The sequence below is a fragment of the Ambystoma mexicanum genome, chromosome 9, assembly GCF_040938575.1.
Source record: "Ambystoma mexicanum isolate Mex_15411 chromosome 9, UKY_AmexF1_1, whole genome shotgun sequence".
In the NCBI taxonomy this organism is placed as follows: Eukaryota; Metazoa; Chordata; class Amphibia; order Caudata; family Ambystomatidae; genus Ambystoma; species Ambystoma mexicanum.
The window spans coordinates 1,313,484,274-1,313,504,124 of NC_090931.1; the positions used below are offsets into that span (position 1 = coordinate 1,313,484,274).

Consider the following 19,851-nt stretch of genomic DNA (forward strand, 5'->3'; position numbering starts at 1 on the left):
TCTGTTCTCCCTACTAGAGGATTGAGTTCAATGTGCGGGCAGCTGGAGGCAGCTCTGTTCTCCCTACTAGAGGATTGAGTTCAATGTGCAGGCAGCTCTGTTCTCCCTACTAGAGGATTGAGTTCAATGTGCGGGCAGCTGGAGGCAGCTCTGTTCTCCCTACTAGAGGATTCAGTTCTAGAATGTGACTTGTTTGCCTTTTCTAACACCACTAGCTCAAGGACAGTGGCATTAGAAAATGCAAAGTGTCTCTGCTAATGTACCAGGCACAGATATATGATATTTGGAGTGGACTCTTTTATAACTACTGTTGTGGTTAAGAGTTAAAGAGCAATCAAATGTAGACAGTCTTTAAGTTCTGGCTGATGGGGCTTAGCTATGGTCTAGTTTGGGATTCTTAAGGTAGATATTGTGGTACGGAGCTGTCCATCCAATGGTGAATCCTCGCATAATTGATGTGATGTGTGTGCAGCTGAGGTGTTTCACCATAACTGACGGATCGCACCACCTCAAGGCTCGGAGTTTTCAAACTCTATCCATTGCGTGTGAGTGATTTAACTTGATGGAACGAATCTCTTTTTTTAATTGATTTTTCTTGGGCATTTGCTTATTACCAATTTTTCTACGGTTTCACATGTTTTCGCCGCCGCCACTTTACCAGTTTGATCTTTGACTGTGCACGATTTGCCTATTTTAAATGGGGGTTTCCCCTCCCAACCCTCATGTAAACCACCCCCAGTACCTCACCCTGTCACCTACCACCACCCAATTCTCTACCACAAACACATAACACACACACATATATATATATATATATATATTTTAAATTGGCAAAAATGACTGCAGTGAAAACTGCACACTTAAACTGCCAACATGGAAGGTGGACGCGGCAAAAACACGGCATAACACGCAACAATGTTTTTATTTATTGCTTTGTATTTGGATGTTGTATTATGCCATGCAAAGGTTTATGGACAGTTTTACTCGAAATGAAATGATTTATCGGTCTATTGCAACTAATTGGAAATAAGATTAAGGGCAACAACATTTCCTGTCGGAAACCAGAAAAGGCAACACAAAAGGTTTCCTGAAAATGGGGAGTACATTGAAGTTCAACATCAAACTCTTAAAAATAACCTTTTTGAAATCAATGTGTTGGGCTTTTTAAATGTTAGCATTAGAGTGTAAAAAAACTCGAATGTTTCTGCATCTCCCATTGTCAGGAAAAACAACATCCTCTGCTGAGCTGAAATATCACTGCTATGAAGCAGGTTACTTTCTCTTATGGTTCTGTTGGCTGTACATGTCGGTCTGGGGCATTATCGCTGTCCATGACATATACATTAAGCAAGCTGGCAGAACAACATATTGTAAAACAAAAGTACATGCCATCAAAATAAACAAGCTCTCGCTAAATATATATATATTTTAATGCAGAAGTCGAGCAATACAGTATTTAATTTTTAATGTAACTGTGGGGCTTTGTACTTTGGGAATATGGTCACAGAGATTTTGTTTTCCCCTGGAAGTACATGTTATGAATAGAATGCAGCATGAATAATTCAATAGCATATGGTTGTCCTGCAGGTTGGTGGTCATGGTTTCATTTCCAGTGGGCAGGCGTGTACTACCCAGGGTCAAGCTGGGGTCACTTGACTTAGTTATGGATTGTGGAAGCAGGAGGTGAATACTCTGAACTCCCCATGTGAGCATATTCCTCATGTGAGCAAACTGTGTGTCAGTTATGGAAGGGGACTGTGGCCGAATTCCCTTACATTCTAAGATGGACGACGCTTAAGAACCTTTGCATTGACTGCTGCATAATATAAGTGATCCTTGGCATTTAGTGAGAAGCATGATCGCCCGCTGGCACCTATGATTATAATCTCTGTCACGCCACCAGCAATTAAGTGGGCATAGGGTCAGTCAGAAATCCTCCCCATGTGTGCACTGCCAGGCTGCATTGCCAAAGCTCTCAATTCAACACTGATCCTGAGCCCAATTTCAAACAAATTCAGAGCATAGATTTTCAAGCAGCCATAAAGTGTCAGGTAGCACTTCACAAAATAGATGTTTTAAATAAATAATGCATGTGGCTGTCACTCAGTTGAGGCAAGGGTCTTAATGCCTTAATTTCTCTTTATTGTCCTTATTTATTTACTGTTTATCCTATGGACTGCACTTCTCCTCCCCCTTTCCCCTTTCCCCCTCCCCTGTACTTGCGCAAACCTAATGTCACCAAGGCCTAATAAGATCGTTCTATCTGTCTTTCCTCTGTTCCCCGCCCCTGTCTCGTCGCGCCTTGAACATCTTGTGTATAGGCACGTTATAAATGCCATATCATATCATCAAGCAGATCTGCAAATGTAAGCTGATAAGCACACTCTACACCCTGGCAGGACCCAACAATGCATTGCTGCCATCTATTCACTGGACAAGGTAACCCCAGCACAGGTAGAGATGAATAGACAAGGCTGGATTAGGCAGGTTAACTCCCTGAAGACCCCAGCCTCAGCCCAAGAGGAATCCTTCCTCACACACCACTACAACCATCCTCGGGCCTCAAGAACTCTCAGGAATTTTCTCCCAGAGGAGCCATAGTTCAAAACCCATCCTCATTTAAAAGTGCCTGTCGCCCCTCCCAGCTTTCCGGTCTATATAACCGGAACACTCACGGCCCTTCGGGTCCTACTGAGCAAGTCGAAGGATGTGTGCTCTCCCGTTCCCATGTGCATGGTTATTTCACAGCCAGGCTCATAATGACACTGTGGAAGGTTTGTATCCTGACCGCCCCTGACAAAGACATGCATCATAATTTTACACAAAAGGAGGCCAGATTGTCACTCCACGCAGACGGACACATATGTGTTCCCCCTCTCCCTGCCTACACTGTCTCTTGTACATCCACATCTGACTTTCACACAGTCGAATGAGCACAACCTACACAAGAAGCGCAGGGTATATTTTCTTAATAATGATTGGTATATAACATGATAACCTAATTCCAAGTAAAGCGCCACACTCTCTCACCATGAACTAAAATGAAGTCCAACATCAAACTCTTAAAAATAACCTTTTTGAAATCAATGTGTTGGGCTTTTTAAATGTTAGCATTATAGTTTCACCACTGTATTCTCGTACCTTCTGTAAACAACAACATTCACCTTTATGCACAGCGCTTTCCTGACTGTGGCACGCTTGGCTTAGGTGTGGCAGTCACAGAATTGCCATTCTGGAGTTTGAGCTGGGGTACAGCGTGTGCAGATGCCCGGGCAAAAAAAGAAGTCAAGCTTCCAGGATTGCCCAGGCACACTATCGAGCCCCTCATACATATCTATCATCACATTGTGAACTCATTTACAGTTCTCCAAATATGCCTGGTGAACTCAACCCAGTTATCGAATCGCGAAATGAGATATCCCATTCTTTGCCAAACTATGGTTCACCGAACAGGACTGACACACTGACCCATGCCATCACAAAACATTCTTCCCCCGCTGCATCCCTCCCTCCCACTGTTTGCAGCACTATTTCCCGCTTCCCCATCCTCTTATCTTCCTCTGTCTAGTGTTCTTTCTTCCAGCAGACTAATGTCTGGATACCTGTGGCGGGGCACAGTGCGCCACTGCACGTACAAGCCTAGGTGCACTGAGACTACTACAGTGGTGATGTGAAGCAGAATGAAAGCATAATAACATAACTTAACAAGTTAATGTATGGGAAGTGGTGATGACTCAACTCTTAATCTGTGCTGTCCAGAAAACCAATGAGTCAACTACATCTTTATTTTTAGGAATTTGAATCAGCCATGGGAGAGTAACGCCCACTGTTGAGTCATATGAGGCACAATGACTCTTCTAAGCAACAACATACACTGATTTGGCAAAAACATAAAAATTGTAAGCAAGACATGGTTAGCAGAAGTATGACAGATATGATGAGTACAATCCAAGGCAGTTGCAGGGAGTTGCACCTTTAGGATTCTGCAGCGACCTTCACCCGCAGATGGTAGTCCCACAGCCTTTCATTCGCCTCCTGGTCCCGTCTGCTCTGCTTCCATGGTCGCGTCGCCTTCCCGGGATTTCTTGCTCTTCCGTTCTGCTGGTCTTGCTCGCTTCCGGTTGCCCTTCTTGCCTTGCTCTCTGGGTCCTCTCATGCTCCGCCTTTTATCCCAGTGGGGAAAGGTAACAGGATTCAGGTGCGAGTCATTAAGGTTAAGTGCCTGACTCTGCCTGATCCTGATGTTGGGACATGTGAAACGGACTGGCTGTGTGTGAGTCTGTTTTTCCCTGAAGTGCTTTGTCCATGCAGCAGGATGTGTATAGGAAGGTGGGGGGAGGGAGGGGAGTCGGGGGTAATGTTCCTAGATAGTACATGGAATGAGGGTGTTCTACAGGAAAATGGGAATGGGGTACCACGTCTCTCCTCCGGGTGCTCCACTGCTACTCCCAGGGACCCCCTCATCCAAGTGATCCTCCTGCACTGGTCCACCCCAGGGTCTGGATCCAATAGTGATGGCCGTGCCCCAGCCACCTGGATGACAGATCCCAAGGGACTGGTCAGTGAGACACCCTTTGGTTTCTCACAACACCTGCTAAGTTTCCTATCAATAGCGGTCCAAGTGTTCAAGAGAACAGAATGTCTGAGACGGACTCACTGTGTGTTTTGAACATGAGTTTGGGTGAAAGAACCAATTATTTGGTGAGGGCAAATTCTTTGTGTTTTTCCGTGGGACCAGGACGAGGAAAACGGGTCAATCCATCAACTTTAAATTTCCTAGGGCACTTTTAAAGAAGAAAGATGCTCCAATTGGTCCCAAAAACAGTTGCATATGAATTTCGTTGTTGTTTTCTTGGTATTTCTTTTAATAGGGTTGTTGTTTATTGTTGGACAAGAGTCATTCATTTCAGGAAATGTCTAGAGTACATTCTGCTGAAGCTGCTCGCCTTGTGGAAGTTGTTCCTATTGAGAATAAACATCATGCTTCCGTGACCACGAAACATTTCTATGTGCGAATACATCTGTCTTCATACTTTACCTTTTAGCCCTTTATCATCTTTTGACTAGCCAATCAGAATGTAAAGAACACAGGCATTATCTGTTGAGACATGCCTCTTTCCCCTGCGTTCCTTTGTTGCAACAACCCCCTTCGCAATCTTTTTTTTTTTTATCCCCGTCTCCCCTCATTTCTGAAACTTTAAACTCCCCCCTCAGTCACCTTCCACTCCTGATCCTCTTTTGCCCCTGGCGCCACCTCTCTTGCCCCTCCCACCTCTCTCCCTTGTCCAATATGTATTCGTCACACTGCCATCGCCTGCTCATTGCCATTCCCTGAACCGGCCCCCCAAAGTTCTTTCTATCTCTCTATCCTCTATTCAGACATGCTGCCTCATGCTGCCACCTTCTCACTCCTTTCCTTTTTTGTCCTAATGTAGCCTAGTATATTAGCAACCACTCTCAATGAGGCCATGGGGTATGTGCTAATGTTGGCTGTACTGTCTGATAACTGCCTGCCACCCAGGCAATGGCCCCACTTTGCTCTGGCCATTACCCGGGGGCGGTGGGCTTACCACCCGGTGCAGCCCTTCCCTGATGCCATTAATACCATGTCTCCACTCCCCCCTCACCTCAGCAATAATGTAAATTGTTCCTTATACTGTTTTCGAGTTGTGATTCAATTACCATCTTATGCTTGTTGTATTTTTTCTTGTTCTCATGTAAAGCACTTTGGATTAAAGTGCTATATAAATTCAATAAAATATAAATATAAAAATATAAATATAAATATATCCTGAACTCTCAGTCAGACACCAGCTCTGGTGCAATAGAGTGGGGATTCATTGATGAACTGAGATGATGTCTCTTGTGTCTTTAGCTCTAGTAGAAGACCTTCTGAGATCCGGGAAGTCCCCGACCAGAGTCGTCAGCGGTGGCTGGTCTTCGTGGGGGGCCTGGTCGTCATGCTCCAAAGACTGTGAGATGGGCTTCAAGAGCCGGAAGAGAACCTGCACGAATCCGGAACCTAAAAATGGAGGCCTGCCCTGTGTAGGCTCTGCGGCGGAATACCAGGATTGCAACTCACAGCCTTGTCCTGGTAAGCGTACTCTCCCCTTCCAGTCGTAGATCTTCAGGGTGACGTGCCTGCCAATGTTGCCCTTGTTGCTACTCTGCTTCCTTCATGCAGAACAGGCCTCCATGTAATGCTTTGTCCACTGCAAGTCTATCCAAACGGGGGAATGGAAACTGTGAGGTGGGGCATAAGACAAAGGCTTTTGCAGGGTCGGTCGAGTGCTTCACAGTCAAACATTTGAAACCTGAGCCCACTGCTGCAAAGAAGGTTGCTAAGGCAGGAGTAGTGCACATTACGTCACTGTACCACACATTATTTAGTCACATCAGTGCAGAATGTCTGCTGCCCGATACCTGCGAGCTGACCAGCTTTCCCAGGAAATAGTGCAAGAGATGGGATGTGGAAATTGCATGTGCGCTTGTACCTGCGAGCTGACCAGCTTTCACGGATAATAGTGCAAGAGATGGTATGTGGGAATTGCATGTGCTCCTGTACCTGTGAGCTGACCAGCTTTCCCAGGAAATAGTGCAAGAGATGGGATGTGGGAATTGCATGTGCTCCTTTACCTGTGAGTTCACCAGCTTTCACGGATAATAGTGCAAGAGATGGGATGTGGGAATTGCATGTGCTCCTGTACCTATGAGTTGACCAGCTTTCACGGATAATAGCGCAAGAGATGGGATGTGGGAATTTCATGTGCTCCTGTACCTGTGAGTTGACCAGCTTTCACGGATAATAGTGCAAGAGATGGGATGTGGAAATTGCATGTGCTCCTGTACCTGTGAGCTGACCAGCTTTCCCGGGAAATAGTGCAAGAGATGGGATGTGGGAGTTGCATGTGCTCCTGTACCTATGAGCTGACCAGCTTTCACGGATAATAGCGCAAGAGATGGGATGTGGAAATTGCATGTGCGCCTGTACCTGCGAGCTGACCAGCTTTCACGGATAATAGTGCAAGAGATGGGATGTGGGAATTGCATGTGCGCTTGTACCTGCGAGCTGACCAGCTTTCACGGATAATAGTGCAAGAGATGGTATGTGGGAATTGCATGTGCTCCTGTACCTGTGAGCTGACCAGCTTTCCCAGGAAATAGTGCAAGAGATGGGATGTGGGAATTGCATGTGCTCCTTTACCTGTGAGTTCACCAGCTTTCACGGATAATAGTGCAACAGATGGGATGTGGGAATTGCATGTGCTCCTGTACCTATGAGTTGACCAGCTTTCACGGATAATAGCGCAAGAGATGGGATGTGGGAATTTCATGTGCTCCTGTACCTGTGAGTTGACCAGCTTTCACGGATAATAGTGCAAGAGATGGGATGTGGAAATTGCATGTGCTCCTGTACCTGTGAGCTGACCAGCTTTCCCAGGAAATAGTGCAAGAGATGGGATGTGGGAGTTGCATGTGCTCCTGTACCTATGAGCTGACCAGCTTTCACGGATAATAGCGCAAGAGATGGGATGTGGAAATTGCATGTGCTCCTGTACCTGTGAGTTGACCAGCTTTCACGGATAATGGCGCAAGAGATGGGATGTGGGAATTTCATGTGCTCCTGTACCTGTGAGTTGACCAGCTTTCACGGATAATAGTGCAAGAGATGGGATGTGGAAATTGCATGTGCTCCTGTACCTGTGAGCTGACCAGCTTTCCCGGGAAATAGTGCAAGAGATGGGATGTGGGAGTTGCATGTGCTCCTGTACCTATGAGCTGACCAGCTTTCACGGATAATAGCGCAAGAGATGGGATGTGGGAATTTCATGTGCTCCTGTACCTGTGAGTTGACCAGCTTTCACGGATAATAGTGCAAGAGATGGGATGTGGAAATTGCATGTGCTCCTGTACCTGTGAGCTGACCAGCTTTCCCGGGAAATAGTGCAAGAGATGGGATGTGGGAGTTGCATGTGCTCCTGTACCTATGAGCTGACCAGCTTTCACGGATAATAGCGCAAGAAATGGGATGTGGGAGTTGGGATTGCAGAAGAAGGTGACTATTACAGATTCACCTTGGTGAGGTTTTTGATGTGTTCTCTGGTTAAGCCTATGCTCCCCAAACACTGCCTACTTGTTCGCCCTCCCTGCAAGCTCCTGTCCCCCAGCTCTCTGCTCAGCCCCCACCTTTCCTTCATCTATCCTTCTCTTCATCATGTAGCCATTGTCTGCCCTCATGCATTGCTATCCCTTGTACTCCCTCATACCATCCTGCATCTTCTCCCTCTTGCTGCCCTGTCTATCTCACTGCTCCATTTACTCACTCATGTCACTGCCTCTTGTCTTCTTTTCATACACATTTCTTCCACTTTCCCCTTCTCTGCTGCCTCTTGTCATTCTTTTGTCTCCTTCTCTCCTGACTAATCTCTTCTCTAGAGTTTCCCTATTTCTGTTGGTTTACCCCTTACATTATTTTCCCCTATAACTCACTGCCTCACCTTATGAGTTATTGGTCAGTGACTTTGCATATTGGGGAGACCACTGCATAAAGGAACCCATCAAATGGTATTATTCTAGACTCGATTTCCAGAGTCTAGAAATATACTTAGATGTTCCAGAGCCTGAAAAAAAAGTTTAAAAAGAAACTTCTTCAAAGACGGGGTCATTCTGAGTTGGACGGTAGCCATGGTGCTATTAGCACCATGGCTGCCTCCCATACCGGGTCCGGTCTGGCTGGATGGGGACTTACTGGGTCATTCCGACACTGGAGGACCCGGTAAGCCCCCATTCAACCAACCATTTCCCATTCCCATTTGAGCCCCCATAGGGCTCAATGGGAATGGGCAAGGCGCTAATAACGGGCCCGCGAATAGCAGGCCCGTTATTAGCGCCCTGGTCCCTTAGCGGGACCCGTAAAGGATGTGTGGTCAGACCACACGTCCTTTACAGTTCTCGCTAAGGGACATCAGAATTGGGCGGTAAGGGATTACCAGCACCGGTCTCCTTACCGGTGCCCGGTATCCCTTACCGGCCAACTCAGAATTACCCCCTTTTTCTTGAAAGTAGCCGTCTGTGTTTTGGGTGAATTGTCTGTGAGTGCGACCCAGAAGTGTCACTTGAAACATAAAGTGCCTGCACTTTACCATCCCTTGATGTCTTACACCAGTAATGGCCTGCATACATTGGAGAGGAAGGATGAGACCCATCTGGACTCTTCAGAGGCAGTGTTTAGCTCTTGGTGCCCTAGGCATCCAGTGCAGGAGATTGGGGTGACGAGCACCTGATAGTGGAGACCCATCATTTGCTGTCTATCTTATTTCACAGTGCTTCGACCTATCCCACTTTTGCAGTCCCTGATCTCTCATCCTTTCTACATCCTCACAGACCAGCACTGTCTTCCTCCATCTCGACCACTGGCCAACTCTGCCTTCCTCCTACTCTACATCTCCTCCACTGACCAGTCCGTTCTTCCTCCTACTCTACACCTCCCACAATGACCAGTCCCATCTTCCTCCTAACCAGCCCCATCTTCCTCCTACTCTACATCTCCCCATTGACCGCCCCACAGTCTTCCTACATCTCCTCCACTGACCAGTCCAGTCTTCCTCCTACTCTAAATCTCCCCCACTGACCAGCCCCATCTTCCTCCTACTCTACATCTCCCCCATTGACCGCCCGCCTCCTCCTACTCTACATCTCCTCCACTGACCAGCCTCATCTTCTTCCTACTCTACACCTCCAACACTGACCAGTCCCATCTTCCTCCCACTCTACATCTCCCCCACTGCACTGACCAGCCCCATCTTCCTCCTACTCACCATCTCCCCCATGGACCACCCTGCCTTCCTCCTACTCTACATCTCCCCCACTGACCAGCTTCATCTTCTTCCTACTGTACATCTCCCCCATTGACCGCCCCACCTTCCTCCTACTCTACATCTCCCACACTGACCAGCCCAGTCTTCCTCCTACTATACATCCCCCCATTGACCGCCCGCCTTCCTCCTACTCTACATCTCCTCCACTGACCAGTCCGATCTTCCTCCTACTCTACAGCCCCCCACTGAAAAGCCTCATCTTCTTCCTATTCTACATCTCCCACACTGACCAGTCCCATCTTCCTTCTACTCTAAATCTCCCCCACTGACCAGCCCCATCTTCCTACTACTCTACATCTCCCCCACTGACCAGCCCGGTCTTCCTCCTACTATACATCTCCCCCATTGACCGCCCGCCTTCCTCCTACTCTACATCTCCTCCACTGGCCAGTCGGTCTTCCTCCTACTCTACAGCTCCCCCACTGAAAAGCCTCATCTTCTTCCTATTCTACATCTCCCACACTGACCAGCCCCATCTTCCTACTACTCTACATCTCCCCCACTGACCAGCCTCATCTTCTTCCTACTCTACATCTCCTCCACTGACCAGCCCCATCTTCCTCCTACTCTACACCTCTGACACTGACCAGCCCCATCTTCCTCCTATTCTACACCTCCCACACTGACCAGCCCCATCTTCCTCCTACTCTACATCTTTCCCACTGACTAGCCTCATCTTTTTCCTACTCTACACCTCCCACACTGACCAGCCACATCTCCCTCCTACTCTACATCTCCTCCACTGAAAAGCCTCATCTTCTTCCTATTCTACATCTCCCACACTGTCCAGTCCCACCTGCCTTCTACTCTAAATCTCCCCCACTGACCAGCCCCATCTTCCTACTACTCTACATCTCCCCCACTGACCAGCCTCATCTTCTTCCTACTCTACATCTCCCCCACTGACATGTCCGGTCTTCCTCCTGCTCTACATCTCATCCACTGACCAGGCTCCTCTTCCTCCTACTCCACCTCTCCCCCACGGACCCACCTCATCTTCTTCCTACTCTACATCTCGCCCACTGATCAGTCTCATCTTCCTCCTACACTACATCTCCTCCACAGAATAGCCACATGTTCCTCCTACTCTACATCTCCCCTATTGACCGCCTGCCTTCCTCCTACTATACATCTGCTCCACTGACCAGCCTCATCTTCCTCCTACCCTACACCTCCCACACTGACCAGCCCCATCTTCCTCCTACTCTACATCTTTCCCACTGACTAGCCTCATCTTTTTCCTACTCTACACCTCCCACACTGACAAGCCACATCTTCCTCCTATTATACATTTTCCCCACTGACCAGCCTCATCCTGTTCCTACTCTACATCTCGCCCACTGACCAGCCTCATCTTCCTCCTACTCTACACCTCCCATACTGAGCAGCCACATCTTCCTCCTACTCTACATCTTCCCCACTGACCAGCATCATCACATTTTCCTACTCTACATCTCCCCCACTGACCAGTCCGGTCTTCCTCCTACTCTACATCTCATCCAGTGACCAGGCTCATCTTCCTCCTAATCTACATACCCCGCAACGAACCAGCCTCATCTTCTTCCTACTCTACATCTTGCCCACTGATCAGTCTCATCTTCCTCCTACACTACATCTCCTCCACAGACTAGCCTCATCTTCCTCCTACTCTACATCTCCTCCACTGACCAGTCTGGTCTTCCTCCTACTCTACAGCTCCCCCACTGACCAGCCCCATCTTCCGCCTACTCTACACCTCCCACACTGAGCAGCCACATCTTCCTCCTACTCTACATCTTCCCCACTGACCAGCCTCATCTTTTTCCTATTCTACATCTCGCCCACTGACCAGTTTCATCTTCCTCCTACTCTACATCTCGCCCACTGACCAGCCCCATCTTCCTCCTACTCTACACCTCCCACACTGACTGCCCAGCCTTCCTCCTACTCTACAACTCCTCCACTGACCAGTCCGGTCTTTCTCCTACTCTACATCTCCACTGTCCAGTAACACCTCTTCTCTGTAGCACTCATCAATATCGTCACCACTACATATCCCGAAACATTGTCACACTGGAACTTCACAAAGTCTATCCTGGTTTTTATTACATTTTTTCCATTGCCTTTGGTGTGTTTTCGATGCTAACCACTTTCCATCATGGGATGAGAATGGCACGATGTGATCCACTAGACAAACACGGTCTGGCAGGGGATCATTCGGGATCCCACGCTGCTTAACTGCTGGGAATCCCTCCGGCTACTCTTCCAATCTCTCCTTTTACCTTGTGCCATTGCAGAAGTGCACCGACCCTGTGCAAATCGGAGAAAGATGAACAGGCCAGACTGCTAGGCCGTGTCCCCTGGACACAGAACAAAGCCAACCCCAGGCATGTTTCCGCCTCATTGTGCTTCATCAGTGAGAGGCAGATAAAGGCCCTGGGCAGAGCAGCGGAAGCCCCCGATTCACGTATGATTAATTCAGCAATATGGAAAAGCATCACTCTGGGCATTGACTTGTAGTGTGCCACCTGTTTCAGTGAAGAGACTTGGGCTTTTTAGGCAGCATAGCAGCTGTTTTCTGCATTTGTACTTTCCGTGTCTGACAGTTTCCTTGCAACTCCTTAAATTCCTCCAGTGCCAGGGCCATTAAGAGAATTAATAGAGCCTGATTAATTTCCCCAACTGCTTGCTGTTAGCTTTAGAAATCGTAAATGACAATTATTATCTGTATGCTTAAATGCATCGTCTTTAATGTTCATGAAATGGCACATTATGAAAAACAGGCGAGTGCAAGTCTGCGCTACATAAAATGTCTCTTTTTTCAAACTAGAACGCTAAGCATCCACTCTTTGAGTTTAAGAGGGAACCTGGGAGCGCTCTACTTCAGCAATAGCGTCCATGGGATCTGTCGTGTCATTGAAGCAGACACGGCCCCGCTTTCAGATCTCATTAGAAAGGCATCCTCTCCTCTGGCGCAGCGCCTCTGACGCTCATGCTGGGACTGACGGAGAGAGCGCATTAGCTCGGGTGCTCCCCAAGAGGCCGTTCTCTCACGCGTTGGCCAGGTTTCACCTCCATTAACTACTGAGGTGTTGCTCAGTCTGAGTGGAATTCGCGAGCGCAGCCTTTTCGCGCATTGTGATTACATCCCCCAGGGGCAATACATTGGAGATATGATACTCTGAACGTTTTGGAGAAAGGCTAGATGGCGGAACTTGACCATTTCTTCATGTTAATGTTAAAGGTATTTGTACCGCGCATCGTCACCAACGTAATTGGGATTTCAACATACAAAAATGGAAGAACCGTGCTGGTTGAAATTGACTGTCCAAAACTTTTGAAAATCTAGAGCCTTCTTACCAAGTAGCTTAACTTACTAACCCTTTAGGCAAAATCAATTTCATTTTGGGTTCTCAGTGCTTTACTAAGTTGTGACGAATCAACTACGGGGGGGGGAACAGGGGTCAAGGAATTAATATTGGTTTCTAAACCATCAAGCAGCCCCACAACTCTAGTACACCAGAAGGGACCTGAACAGATTGGAAACTTCCTTGTCCAATCTTGGTAACGTGGACGGAACGGTAGGCTTCAATCCGAAAGGCTTTGGATCGTAGGTTAGTTGCAACACAGCAAAAATACAACTACCCAATGTTAAAAGGGGCTATCCCGTCAAGGTTGTATACAAATATCTACTTTATTATTATCACAACAGACAGTTCTAGCACACTACAAAATACAAACCACCCTGTAAAGGAATACAGAGGACAGACCGTTTCAAAGAAGGAAAAGGGATGCACTCTGGATACTGACAGGAGGGTAGGAGGTATAGTAAGTATAGTAATTAATCGCACTAGTTCAAGGATAGTTGGTTTCAACACAAAGGGAGCAATGGGTTATAAAATGTCACTAGGGGCCTTTGGAAAAGGACCAAGGGGTCAGAACCACAATGTCAATTGTGCTGTTGGAGTTCTTGGTGCTCGACGGGGTTGAGTCAGTTTCAGGGTGTTTTCAGCTTCTGTAACAGAGTACAAGGCAGGAAACGTCCATGTGTATCAGGCAGCAGGCAGTCGGCGAGCGAAGCTGGACAAACGGCTGCAGGCTGGCCTACACGGCTGCTCGGGGTCAGGAATCAATGTCTCAGTGCTGGTCCACTGACCATTGGTCGAGGTGTCTTGGACAGCTACAGCAACTGCGGCGTAAAAGACAGCGGTGCAGTCGGTTGCAGCTCGAGGGGCTCGACTCCGCTCAAAAATGTCCTTTAATGCGGACGTCAGTAGATGCTTTTTGGTGCACTCCTCCTAGCCTTTTCACTGGGCTTGTGTCATCCTTTAAGGAGGACAGCCCAATGCTGAGGAGAGTGTTGCAGGCAGCTGCCTTGTCCTTGGTGTGGTTCAGAGATTCTCTGGCACGTCCCACCTAGGAAGCTTGCTGCCAAGCCTAGCAGGGCATGCTGTGTGCTGGCTGGGAACTGTTTCTGAAGCTGCTGGAGGGTCATCTGGATTTGGTATCTCCCACTTTTCCCTGGGAGATATTTAGGGTAAGAATCTTGCTTCCCTCTTGGAGGTCCAGGCCTTCCTCGCTGGCGGAAGATGTAAGGCGGACTGTACCTTCAGTCCCAGTCCAATGATGAGTTCTTCGTGCTACTACTTGCAAAGTTTTCTGATGATCTGCCACAAGAGGGGCTCAGCCCTATTTTAAAGCCATATGGGCCACAGTGATTGGTGTAGGCTAAGCTTATCTTAATTAACCAATCCTGGGTCCCCACCAACAATCTCCTATATGCATGAGGTCATAACCAGAGTGCTCTGCAACAGAAAAGGTAAAGGAATGAAAACATGTAATACTAAGTCCCACCCATCTTCCTGTCTGTTGTGGATGAAAGGGTCCCTCTAGTTACTGGAGCTCTCTGTGATTGCTGAATAAAGCGACAGGTCTCCCTTGAAGCTGCGGCAAGACCGGATTTTCTGGCTCTGTCAATGCACATACTCATACCTTCTGAATGGGGTCTGCCTGCTGGGATGACCACTGTAAATACGCAGTCCCAGACCTGACATTTCACTGTCAATCGATACTGAGGGCGGGAGCTGGCATCCGGTTGACAGTTCATATAAAAGGGTGTTGGGATTTCCTGTCTCTTTTGTTCGCCTCTGCAACCAGGCCCCATGTGGGCCTGTTTGAATTAAACTCTGATTAGTATGTGAATGCTGCCACAAGCTACAAGACTTAACAAAAGGACATGGTAGATCCATGGAGCCTTTGTTAGTTAATTAGGCTGGCCATGACAGGGGGAAGGTTTGGCCCTCCCCTACTGAAATGACATGGTGTACTCCTGGCTGTCATACTCAAAATAAATATGACGGGGTGCTGCGCCTGTAGGCTGTGTCCAACCAGAGTACACAGGTCTAAGTGTATGTCGTCCGGTGAGCATAGGAAAATGTGTGCAGAAAAGCCCTACACAGTTTCCAGAGGTTGATCTACTATTGTACAATTTAATTTTTAAAAAAATAAAAAAAATATGTGAGCTCACACCCACCATGTGGATGGACGAATTCCTCAGACCAGTGGAGTAACTTAGCTGAAAATGTTGGGGAGGACATCACATCTAAAGGAAAGGTGTCCCTGCCAAATGAGGGGGACTAAATGGTGGACCATGCAAGTTGGGGAGACAAGAACCCCTGTGCCCCCCTAAAATTACACCCATTGCTGTACCCATTAAAATATTTTCGCAATTACTTTTTTGCTGCTTTTTTTCGGGAGTAAGGAAACAGGATTAGACGATTTCTTGCCTTAGCTTAATTTGTGGGAAATAACATGATATTGATTTTAACATGCAAAGCTAGACATTTTTTTTAAATGGATGTGGACCTAGAAAGCTGTCACCCATCTTCCACACTGTGCAGTAGACACTAGGAAAAGCCTATGTTCAGTCTGTTATCTGAGCTGACTGGCAAATGACTTCTTCGAGATGAGGGAGCAATGATGGTGTTCAACATGGGCAGAGACAAAAGGGAACTATGTTTGCATTATAAGACTCAGTGGGAGGTCAGAGCTCCCTTGGCTTACACTTCTAGATTGTGATGGCAGGTAGGGAAGAAGTAAGGAAGTTCCTGTAGTGGGATAAGGAAGCTTCTTTAGTGACATGGTTGAGAAATATATTGTGGCTTTCAAGCTACCACCATAGCTGCCAACATGACCTATTCCAATCTGTAGGTGCTTATCGAGTCCTGTTTTTTTCTTTGCATTCTGGGACCTGTAGTCTGAGTTTTATATTTGGAGAACTGGAACTACAAGTTCCAGAGAGCAAAGAAAAACTTGGACTGAATAAGCACGTACAGAATGGAATGGAATATGTTGGCAACTATGTACCACTTCAGAACTCTAGGGCTTGGTGGCAAGCCTTAGACAGAGGCAACATTGGGAAATGCAGCATTAACTGAAAGGTGGGCTATGGCCAGCTGTGGAGCTCCAGCTATAAGCTCGATATGGGATATAAGACAACTGAATGTCCTCTCTAGATTCTTATCACTACTTTTTTCAATTGCCTACAAATATTTTTTTGACACATAATGCATCCTTTAACCATTAAATGGACGCCCAAGGCTCCAGTTGAAAAGAGTTTGGATGCGAGGCCTTTTCTCTGAATGCGCACCTAGAGGACATATTGGAGTGTCTCTGCTGGTGGCCTCTCTCCTCTAATGATGGATGATCGTCCTATCAGGCTTGTTCAACTCCAGGCCCAAGAGCTAGATCCATGCTGGGTTTTCAGGATTCCCCTCATTAATATTCATGAGATAAATTTGCATACAATGATTCTAAATGTATGCACATTTCTCCTCATGAATATTCATGAGGTATATCCTGAAAATCCATCAGGATTTCCGTCCCTTGAGGCCTGTTGTTGGACAACCCAGTGAGCATTGATGGGTATTCTTTGCACTCAAACATCACAGGGCTTGCTTCCCATTGGAATCTCTTTATCTGAAAACCCTCTCATCTTGCCATAGGCAGGGACATTTTGGGAGGAGCTGCTTAATGGCTTGGAGCATTGAGGGGATTGCAAGGGAACACGCTTTGCTTTCTCTCTCTTAGCAGAAGAAGGGGAAGGCGTGAGTCGCTGCTGCCAACCCAGTTGCCTAAGGGTGCACACTGGATAGTAAAACTCGCAGGAATATAGCTACCGCAGGAGCACAGCTGCAGAAACACCACTTCTTGCACTCGCCTGTTTTTCATAATGTGCCATTTCATGAACATTAAAGACGATGCATTTAAGCATACAGATAATAATTGTCATTTACGATTTCTAAAGCTAACAGCAAGCAGTTGGGGAAATTAATCAGGCTCTATTAATTCTCTTAATGGCTCTGGCACTGGAAGAATATAGGGAGTTGCAAGGAAACTGTCAGACACGGAAAGTACAAATGCAGAAAACAGCTGCTATGCTGCCTAAAAAGCCCAAGTCTCTTCACTGAAACAGGTGGCACACTACAAGTCAATGCCCAGAGTGATGCTTTTCCATATTGCTGAATTAATCATACGTGAATTGGGGGCTTCCGTAGCTCTGCCCAGGGCCTTTATCTGCCTCTCACTGATGAAGCACAATGAGGCGGAAACATGCCTGGGGTTGGTTTTGTTCTGGGTCCAGGGGACACGGCCTAGCAGTCTGGCCTGTTCATCTTTCTCTGCTTTGCACAGGGTCGTTGCACTTCTGCAATGGCACAAGGTAAAAGGATAGATTGGAAGAGTAGCCGGAGGGATTCCCAGCAGTTAAGCAGCGTGGGATCCCGAATGATCCCCTACCAGACCTTGTTTGTCTAGTGGATCACATCGTGCCATTCTCATCCCATGATGGAAAGTGATTAGCATCCAAAACACACCAAAGGCAATGGAAACAAAAAATAATAAACACTTGGTCTGCCTCTCCTTCCCTTTCCTGTACCCCCCACTTGTAAGCCTCTGTGCCCACACTCTCCACATACTTACAACTGTACCCTTAACAGGGTAGCGCAGCGCTCCATTGCTCCACGTGTAGGCTTCTGCTGTACAAAACACCACACACGCTTTCATACAGAAATCCTAGGCAATCCTGTCAGAACTGCTTTTCTGTACAACAAAACAACATTCTTTAGCCAAATCAGCAGCAGCTGGCCTTTCTTTGCCATTTTGAGCTCTTCATCAAGAATCCAAGCTGATTAGTATAGGTAAGAGCAATGGTGCTTGCCAAACTGGAAGTGAAAATGTAGTTGTCTCACAGAAGTGGGCCTCCCTTGGGTTTTGATTGGGCTGAAAAGTAGCTAGTGCTTACTTTCTGTGTTTGACAAAGTATACATGAGTACACGTGTCTCTGAGGGCTATTTTAACACAGGAATGTCCATGTTTTTGGAATCATTTTCAGTGAAAGGATCCTGGTCCTGCTGGTCACCATGGTCCCAGTGCTCAACCACCTGTGGCGGCGGACACTACCAGCGCACTCGCACGTGCACCAACCCGGTCCCGTCGAATGGGGGCGACATCTGCATTGGACTGCACACTGAGGAGGCCCTCTGCAACACGTACCCTTGTGAAGGTAAAGGTTGCGACGTCACGTCGCTTGCGTTCTGCGCCACAGCGGGAATCTCGCGTCTCTGGCACAGCGGATCGACGGGTAACGAGATTGGGTCCCGCCAGCTCCTCTTATCTGCTGTAATGGAAACGTTGGCGGCTTGAAATCTTGTTAGCGGTGGATCCAATACCTATAATTGAAACCAGTAAAACTGTTCTCCTCTCATAGATGTTTCTGGTCCAGATTCAAGCAAGAGTAGAGGTGCCAAGTCAGACCGTCTTTCAAGATTTAATTTACGTCAGGGCTGGATTTTTCATTCGTGCTTTAAGTGAATTCTGCCATTTCGCCATCGTCACTTTCAGGGGGGAACAGTCCACTGTAATTGACTTGATACCATGGAATGCGAGTCTAAAAATACAACCATGACAACATTTATAATTAAAGGCTGCGTCTCACATTCATGATGGCGTTGTTGAGCATGAGTTTCACATGTAATCGTTGTCAACGAATTATTGTTCGGTGCAGGATGTACCCCTCACCGAACATAAACCTAACAATTAACAAATTCAATAATCAATGACTGTGTATCTAGTACATTGTAAATAATGACATATGCAGACCCGGCTGCTTTGTTTGGGCTTCATCACTCAGGTATTTTGGCATTCATAGGCCAAAGCGTTGGGTACACAGTGTGAAAACGTAGCATTGTACAGTTTGTCGAGGGGATCTAGGTCAGTACCATGACATGTTTATTAGTAGAGGGCACATTACTGTGTTTGAATTTCTGAGAGGCGCTCCCCCAATGGGTATTACAAGCGGTGAAAACATTTTTTCTGGAATTTTTCAGTGCTGGCAAACATGCTAGCATGTGAGCATATATCAAAACATTATCATCAGTAGGGTGGGCCTGTGCCTGTCTAAGAATAGTGAGCACGGGGTCCACGTCTGGAGTCCCCTAGTAACTTAGGGTGAGACCCAAAGTTCTTTAAATTATGCAAATTAACAAGGGGGGCCTTTAGCTCACTATCTTTCACAGAGGAGAAATATCCAAAGCACATCAGTCTTTGTTCTGCCCTGGGGCAGTCCGGCACCAAACAGCTTAGCAATTCTCCTCTGAACAAGAGTACCAAAAGCAGCCCCAGACACGTGTTTCGGTCTGGTTGGACCTCATCAGTAGGGTGGAGCTGTGCTTCTCTAAGAATAGTGAGTAAGGGATCCATGTCTGGATTACCCTGGTAACTTATACAAATGCAGCACATGAAAAACCTCGCAAAATTCTTTATCTCACAATGTGACTTAAAATTCAGGAAAAGATATGGAAAAGGGAAAATAATTGAAAAAACTGAGTTAAAGCCACATAAAGGGATTTGGTGTTAAAATTAAGGAGGGCATAGTGTTTCTTGATTAGAAAGCCATAAGCGGACGCCATTTTTCAATTTGGTGACTCCGTGCTTT

General features: G+C 47.0%; 1 protein-coding gene across 2 annotated transcripts in view; it reads left to right on the plus strand.

Moving 5' to 3' along the window:
• The window catches only part of SEMA5B (semaphorin 5B), a 1,093,184-nt gene that overhangs the window by 980,312 nt on the left and 93,021 nt on the right, over window positions 1–19,851 (plus strand). For both annotated transcript variants that reach the window (XM_069616686.1, XM_069616687.1), the window contains 2 exons: window positions 5,876–6,094; window positions 18,250–18,420. In XM_069616686.1, the coding sequence (XP_069472787.1) occupies window positions 5,876–6,094; window positions 18,250–18,420 (390 nt within the window). The remainder of the gene's footprint in view (window positions 1–5,875; window positions 6,095–18,249; window positions 18,421–19,851) is intronic.